Source organism: Sinocyclocheilus grahami, unplaced genomic scaffold, assembly GCF_001515645.1.
Source record: "Sinocyclocheilus grahami isolate Dianchi unplaced genomic scaffold, SAMN03320097.WGS_v1.1 scaffold1842.1, whole genome shotgun sequence".
Classification (NCBI taxonomy): Eukaryota; Metazoa; Chordata; class Actinopteri; order Cypriniformes; family Cyprinidae; genus Sinocyclocheilus; species Sinocyclocheilus grahami.
Genome location: NW_015507021.1, coordinates 58,220 through 66,481, shown reverse-complemented (window position 1 = coordinate 66,481; position 8,262 = coordinate 58,220). Strand labels below are relative to the sequence as shown.

The 8,262-nt window shown below is 38.2% G+C and overlaps 1 protein-coding gene and 1 long non-coding RNA gene across 2 annotated transcripts in view; both read left to right on the top strand.

Moving 5' to 3' along the window:
* The window catches only part of LOC107572972 (uncharacterized), a 24,520-nt gene that overhangs the window by 6,958 nt on the left and 9,300 nt on the right, over nucleotides 1-8,262 (top strand). The window contains exons 2-3 of the long non-coding RNA XR_001607433.1: nucleotides 2,511-2,515; nucleotides 8,103-8,105. This is a non-coding gene — a long non-coding RNA (uncharacterized lncRNA). The remainder of the gene's footprint in view (nucleotides 1-2,510; nucleotides 2,516-8,102; nucleotides 8,106-8,262) is intronic.
* Nucleotides 2,561-7,909, top strand: LOC107572971 (growth hormone secretagogue receptor type 1). The gene is made up of 3 exons (XM_016259410.1): nucleotides 2,561-3,030; nucleotides 5,181-5,637; nucleotides 7,595-7,909. Exons 1-3 carry the CDS (start codon nucleotides 2,767-2,769, stop codon nucleotides 7,891-7,893), a joined length of 1,020 nt encoding a protein of 339 aa, XP_016114896.1. The 5' UTR covers nucleotides 2,561-2,766; the 3' UTR covers nucleotides 7,894-7,909.

Here is an 8,262-nt window from a genome sequence, read left to right as displayed (position 1 = left end):
AAGTCTCTTCTGCTCATCAAGGCTGCATTTATTTGACCAAAAAAACAGTAATATTGTGAAATATTACTGCAATTTAAAATAATGGTTTTCTATTTTAATGTATTTCAAAATATAATTTATTCCTGTGATCAAAGCTGAATTTTCAGCATCTTTTCTCCAGTCTTCATTTTTGTGGAACCTGTGATACTTCTTTGAGTGAGTGTGTGTGTGTGTGAGTGTAAGTGTGTGTGTGTGTGTCTGTGTGAGTGTAAGTGAGTGTGTGTCAGTGTAAGTGTGTGTGTGTGTGTCTGTGTGAGTGTAAGTGTGTGTGTGTCTGTGTGAGTGTAAGTGTGTGTGTGTGTGTGTGTGCATGAGTGCGTGTGTGAGTGTGCGCGCGCGCGCGTGTGTGTGAGTGTCTATGTGTGAGTGTAAGTGTGTGTGTGTGTGTGTGTGCATGAGTGCGTGTGTGAGTGTGCGCGCGCGCGCGTGTGTGTGAGTGTCTATGTGTGAGTGTAAGTGTGTGTGTGTGTGTGTGTGCATGAGTGCGTGTGTGAGTGTGCGCGCGCGTATGTGTGTGAGTGTAAATGTGTGTGTGTATTTATAAGAGTGTGTGTGTGTGTGTGTGTGTGTGTGTGTGTGTGTGTGTGAGTGTATTTATGTGTGTGTGTGAGTGTATATGTGTGTGTGAGTGTGTGTGTGTGTGTGTGTGTGTGTGTGTGTGTGTGTGAGTGTATTTATGTGTGTGTGTGAGTGTATATGTGTGTGTGAGTGTAAGTGTGTGTGTGTGTGTGTGTGAGAGTGTATTTGTGTGTGAGTGTGTGTGCATGAGTGCGTGTGTGAGTGTGCGCGCGCGTGTGTGTGTGTGTGTGAGTGTAAGTGTGTGTGTGTGTGTGTGAGAGTGTATTTATGTGTGTGTGTGTGTGCGTGTTTATGTGTGAGTGTGTGTGTGTGTGTGTGAGAGTGTATTTATGTGTGTGTGTGTGTGCGTGTTTATGTGTGAGTGTGTGTGTGTGTGTGTGAGAGTGTATTTATGTGTGTGTGTGAGTGTGTGTGCGTGCGTGCGTGCGTGCGTGTGTGTGTGTGTGTGTGTGTGAGTGTGTGTGCATGAGTGCATGTGTGTGTAGAAGATAAAATGTCTGCTTTGATTGGTTGATGACTGTCTCTGTGTCATTCATATTGTAAGCTTTATTGTATATTATTAATGTATTGTTTTTTAGCTTCACGTGAATTAATATAATAGCAATAAATCTGTGATTATTTAAACAATATATTGGCACTGAGTGAATGTACGAACACACTCTTGCTCGAGGACATCTTCTGCACAGCAGCTTAACGTTCACCGGGGTTTCTCGTTAAAACAATCAATCCACAAATTAATTACCGTGAGTCAACAAGAGCACAGACATCATGAGCTGATTTCTCTGCTCGGGAAAAAATCTGCCATAATTCACACTAAATCAAAGGAGAAGAAATTGTATTTTACATGAAGAAATTTGAGAATCATTATAATTTTTTGCATTGTGACTTTTCATAATTATGCTCATTAACACCTCTGTAATTAGCCTATATTCACTATTTTTAATGCATTAATTATACCATGTAATAATGCACCTTATAATGCATTGTATGATCTCATGAATAATCATAACTAGTTATTATAATACTTATCTTTTGCAATTTTAGTTACAATTATTTATTAAAAAAAAGGTATTAATATTTTTATAATGCATTATACATAAAGGCTTCAAGTAAAGTCTTAATTCAATTAAATAAATTAAAATAAATGTCATGAAAACAATGCAAACGAAATCTAAATGTCATAAAGTTTCATTTCATGCTACATATACTATTCATATTTTTGGTAACAATCCCATTAGTTAACGTTAGTTAATGCATTAACGAACAATGAGCAGTACATTTCTTACAGTATTTATTCATTTTTATTAATGCTCGTTTGTGTTCGCTCGGGTCCATTAAATAATAACAACAGATGCAACTTATGATTTTAATAACGCGTTAGTAAATGTTGAAATTAACTAAGAATAATGCATATTTTTTCTTAGGTAGTTCATATTAACTAATTATACAGTGCTACAAATAGCACTAGTATAGTTTATTCTTACTGTACTTTACATGCAAATGTAATTTTTTAAGGCATTACTGTAATAAAAGTATTATATTTTTTATAATTTGTTGAATTACGTTTCACATCATACTTCATGTGATACAAAAATGCTACTTTAGTTCATACGCACTGTACTTTACATCTAAATGTACACGATTCAAATACTTTTTATGGCGTAAATATAATACAAAATTAGATTTTTATTCATTGGGATGGGTTTGAATGTTCTCAACGGTCATGAAATATTAAAATGACGTAGGTTTCATGCACGTATCTTTGTGGTAAGCATTACGTAACAAGCAGTTTGTAACATTTGTAACAGTATTTATTCATTTTGACAAGTTTTCATTCCGATGTGTTTGTAAATGTTGCGATCAGCATTCACTAAGAATAATACATGATGTAGCTTCCGTGGTGTTTCTTATTGTCTGAGTGTTTCGTATGTTTGCTGTAGAGGTGAGCTGTGAGCAGGGACGGACGGTTTGAGTCAGATTGACCATCACTGTGTGTTCCTCTGAGTGTGATCGATCTGTTCCTGTGCTGCTGGAGGTGGCACGGATCTCCAGCGGTGGGCGGCACAGAACAGGAGCACATTCAATAACCGTCCTGCAGCTCTGTGAAGATGAAGGAGCCGTGGGGGCTCTGAGCTCTCTTCCAGAGACATGGATGTGCTGGAGGGTTCTGGTTCTGGTTGCTGCGGGAACCGATCGGACTGGGAAGACCAGTCGCTCTTCACCGACACCGAGCTGGTGGTGTTAACGACGCTGTGTGTGCCGCTGCTGCTGCTCGGCCTGCTGGGAAACGCCCTGACCATTCTGGTGGTGTGGCGACGCCCACAAATGAGAAGCACCACCTACCTGTACCTGAGCAGCATGGCCTTATCAGACATCCTCATTCTGCTGCTGATGCCTCTGGACCTCTATAAGGTAATCGAGGGTTGACGTGCTTGTTAAAAACGCTTGCATGTCGCCAGCTGTATCATGTGACAGATCAGCATTGGTTGCCATAGCGACTTGTTGCTGGTCATTTGCATATCATTAAGTTCTGTCGGTTTCTGTACGTGTGTGTGTAGGCATACGATATTAGTATTGTTTTTTTTATATCTCACATTCTTGCAACTCTGAGGAAGAACGTCAGAATTGCAACTGGGGTTGCAAAAATGGGTGGGAGATTTCCGGAAACTTTCCAAACATTCTTGGAATTTTCATAAAAAATAAAAAAAAATCCTGGAAATTTTCCAAAATTTCTGGAATATTTTTCGAAATTTACTGGAAGTTTTCCACCTTTTTGCGACCCTAATTGCAACATCGACTCGCAATCGTGAAAAGAAAGTCAGAATCGCGAGGAAAAATACGTTTTTTTAAATTCCGTGGCGGATGCGAGATATAAACTCAAAGTGGCAAGAACAAAATTCCGAATTGCGATATTCATAAAATTCAGAATTTGAGGAAAATTTTTGAAAAAATTTTTCATTTAATATATCTCATAATTCTGACGTTTTATCTCGGAATTGTGAGTTTATATCTTTAAAAACATCTGAATTCTGATGAATTGTGAAAAAAGCAATTACGACTTTTTTCTTTATTTACAAGATTTACAAACTCGTAAATCTTAGGAAAAAAGCCTGAATTATTATGAGATATAAATTCAAAATTGCGAGAGATTCTCACATTTATGAGTTCATATTAAGCAGTTCTGACTTCTATTCTGTTTATATCTGTTTTGTTGTTTCCACCTCAGAATAAAAAAGGTAATTTTTTATCTTTTTCTTCTCAAAAATGCTAGTTTTTTTCTCTGAACTCTGAGTTTGCATCTCTTGCCACTTTGAATTTGTTTCCACCACGGAAGTAAAAAAACAAAACAAACAATAAAAGGTAAATGCGATTTTATTTTATTTAATTTTTTTTTCAATTCTAATTTCTCATATAATGTTGCAAACTTAATATAATATAAAATCGCAAATCTCAGAAAAATAGTCTGTATTGCGATAAAAAAAAAATATTGCAATTCGTTTATTTTAATGTCATGCACAATTCGTAACTTTTTTTTCCGGAGTTTGCATCTCTTGCCACTTTGAATTTGTTTCCACCACGGAAGTAAAAAAACAAAACAAACAATAAAAGGTAATTGCGATTTTATTTTATTTTTTTTATTTTTTCAATTCTAATTTCTCATATAATGTTGCAAACTTAATATAATATAAAATCGCAAATCTCAGAAAAATAGTCTGTATTGCGATAAAAAAAAAATCTTGCAATTCGTTTATTTTAATGTCATGCACAATTCGTAACTTTTTTTTTCCACAATTGCGAATTTGTGTCTGACAGTACAAATTTACATCTCACAATTCTGACTTTGTTTCCTGCACGGGATAAAAAAACAAAAACAAAAGGTAATCGCAACTTTTTCTCAATTCTGATTTTCTCGTATAAAGTCAAAATCGCACATCGTAGGAAAAAAGTCAGAATTGTAACTCGGAATAGTGAGACTATTGCAATTCTGACTTTTTTTCCTAAGATTTGCAAGTTTATATCTTGCGATTTTGACTTTTTTTGATTTCACCGAAAAAACAATTGTAATTGCGACTTTTTATTTAAAAAAAATTTTTTATTTAAAATTCTTAAATTTTCTATCAGTTGCGAATTTGTCTCTCACAATTCCAACTTTTTTCGCAGAAATCTTGCAATTCTGACTTTATATCTAAATTCTGAGTTTACGTCTCGCAATTCTGACTTTGCTTCCGCCACGAAAAAAAATTGCGACTTTTTATCGCATAATTTTAACTTTTCTCTCGTGAGTTTATAACCCAAGATAGAATTTTGCAAAAAAGATAGGAAGTCGAAATTACCTTTTTTAAATTAATTTTTTTAATCCCGTCGCAGAAACAAGCTTCCAAAGAGTTCACACCTCAATCAAGTGTGAAATTTGTCGAAGCGTCTGTAGCTACTCGGAATGTGTCTCGCTACGATCTGATTTTGTCTTGTATTGTGTGTTAAACATTACTAGCCAAACAATCAAATATGGACCTGGTGTTTGTAGTTCGTGTATTAACGTATGTTGGCGTTTGCTCTTGTAGCTGTGGCGGTTTCGTCCGTGGTTGCTAGGCGACGCCGTGTGCAAGCTGTCGATGTTTGTGGGAGAATGTTGCACGTTCTCGTCCATCCTGCACATGACGGCGCTGGGGGCGGAGCGATACCTAGCCGTCTGCTTCCCGCTCCGCGCGCGCCTGCTGGTCACCAGGGGGCGTGTCCGAGCACTGATCGCGGGGCTGTGGGGCGTGGCCATGCTCAGCGCGGGGCCGGTGTTTGCACTGGTGGGGGTGGAGCAGTTTGAGGGCGGAGCCAGCGAGTGCCGCTGCACGCAGTACGCACAGACCTCCGGGCTTCTGAAAGCCATGCTGTGGCTCTCCAATCTCTACTTCATCTGTCCGCTCACCGTGCTGTCGCTCCTGTACGGCCTGATCGCTCGCCGCCTGCACCTGCGCTCGCACACGCACCGAGACCAGACACACCGCCAGACCCTCCGCATGATGGGTGAGCATTATGGGTAATGATACTGTTACTTTCTGGATCCTTAAAGGACTACTATTATTATAGTATATATAGTAGTATTATAGTTTTTAATTATTATTTTTTTTAATAATAGTAAAAAAAATGTTTAATAAGAGTTATTTTTATTTTTGTATTTTCTGTTTAAATTTAAAATTTTAATGTTTTAGGGAGTTGTGTGTGTTTTGCCATTGTTATTTTTGTTAAATATATCTATATAGTTTTTAGTATTTTTTTGCATTTTAGTTTATTTTAGTACGTCACGTTAAACTAAATTAAAATTACTTTCTTTGGCAACTAGCTGAAATTTAAAAATATATTTATTTTCTTTATTTCATTTAACGTTTATTTGATTTTGAGTTACTTTTTTGTCTTTTTATTAGTTATTGTTTTTGTTAAATGTATTGTGTTTTTATTACATATTAAATTAAATGAAAGCTAGTTGCTTCGGCAGCTAGCGTGTATATATATATATTAATGCTGTCTAACAATTAATCGTGATTAATCGCATCCAAAATAAAGGTTTTAGTTTTAATAATATATGAGTGTGTAATGTGTATATTTATTATGTGTATGTAAATACAAACACGTGCATGTATATATTTAAGAAAAATGTATTATGTTTATAAAATATATTTATATATAATATAATAATATAAATATGTAAATGTATATACATGTAAATATTTCCAAAATATACTGTGTGTATATTTATATATACATAATAAACACAGTACACGTAAATATATTATTTAAACTAAAACTTTTATTTTCGATTAATTGTTTGACAGCACTTATGTATGTGTGAGAGTGTGTGTGTGAGAGTGTGTGTGTGAGAGTGTGTGTGTGTGTGAGAGTGTGTGTGTGTGTGAGAGTGTGTGTGTGAGAGTGTGTGTGTGTGTGTGTGAGAGTGTGTGTGTGAGAGTGTGTGTGTGAGAGTGTGCGTGTGTGTGCGTGCGTGTGTGTGCGTGCGTGTGAGAGTGTGTGAGTGTGCGTGTGTGAGAGTGTGCGCGTGTGAGTGCGTGCGCGTGCGAGTGCGTGTGCGTGCGTGTGAGAGAGAGTGTGTGCGTGTGAGAGAGAGTGTGTGCGTGTGAGAGAGAGTGTGTGCGTGTGAGAGAGAGTGTGTGCGTGTGAGAGTGTGTGTGTGCGTGTGAGAGAGAGTGTGTGCGTGTGAGAGAGAGTGTGTGAGTGAGAGTGTGTGCGTGTGAGTGAGAGTGTGTGTGAGCGAGTGTGTGTGAGCGAGTGTGTGTGAGAGAGAGTGTGTGTGTGCGTGAGAGGGAGAGTGTGTGCGTGTGAGAGAGAGTGTGTGCGTGTGAGAGAGAGTGTGTGCGTGTGAGAGAGAGTGTGTGCGTGTGAGAGAGAGTGTGTGCGTGTGAGAGAGAGTGTGTGCGTGTGAGAGAGAGTGTGTGCGTGTGAGAGAGAGTGTGTGCGTGTGAGAGAGAGTGTGTGCGTGTGAGTGAGAGTGTGTGTGTGTGTGTGTGTGTGTGTATATGTTTTATTTCAGTTAACATTCTATACCAAGCAACAAAAACTGTTTTTGTTAAATATGTCTATTTTTTTTGGTACATCAATTTAAGCTAAAGTTAAGCTCTATATATATTTAAAAAAAAAAAAAATCCAAGTAACAATTTTTTTGTAATTTTACATTTTTATTAGCTACAGTATTGCTTTTATACATTTTTGTATTTTGTAAATGAAATATAGTTTTAATTTTTCTAATTTTAGTTTGTTAAATTCTAGGTAAGATCAATGTAAACTAAATGAAAATTAGTTACCTTGGCAACTAGCTGAAATAAAATAAGTTTAAACTTATGTTTTATTTTATCTCAGTTAATATATGTCAAGTAGTTTTTATGGCTTTGGCTTTAGGTAAGTATAATAGCCTTGCATCAGAGCATATGCTGTAGTGAAGTAAAGGACAGCGGTGTTGTTTTCTCTGCAGTGGTGATCGTGCTGGTGTTCATCTTGTGCTGGCTGCCGTTCCACGTGAGCCGGACGCTGTTTTCGGTCTCGCACTCCAGCGATCAGCTGTATTACATCAGTCAGTATTTCAATCTGGTGTCTTTAGTGCTGTTTTACGTCAGCGCCGCTGTGAATCCTCTGCTGTATAACATCATGTCTGCTCGCTACCGAGCCAACGTCCTCGCCATGCTGCGGCTAACAGTGGGCTCCATGGACGAGCTGCGCCACAGGGCCCGCACCTCCCCGCTCACCGCCTCTCACTCCAGCACACACTTCTGATTGTGTGTGAGTGTGTGTGTGTGTATATGTCTCTCTCTCTCTCTCTCTCTCTCTCTCTCTCTCTCTCTCTCTCTCTCTCTCTCTGTGTGTGTGTGTTTGTGTTTGTATGAGTGTGTGTCTCTCTCTCTCTCTCTCTGTGAGAGTGAGAGTGAGCGAGTGTGAGTGTGAGTGTGAGAGTGAGAGTCTGTCTGTGTGTGTCTGTGTCTGAGTGAGTGTGTGTGTCTGTGTGTGTGTGTCTCTCTCTCTCTCTGTGAGAGTGAGAGTGAGCGAGTGTGAGTGTGAGAGTGAGAGTCTGTCTGTGTGTGTCTGTGTCTGTGTCTGAGTGAGTGTGTGTGTCTGTGTGTGTGTGTGTGTGTGTGTCTCTCTCTC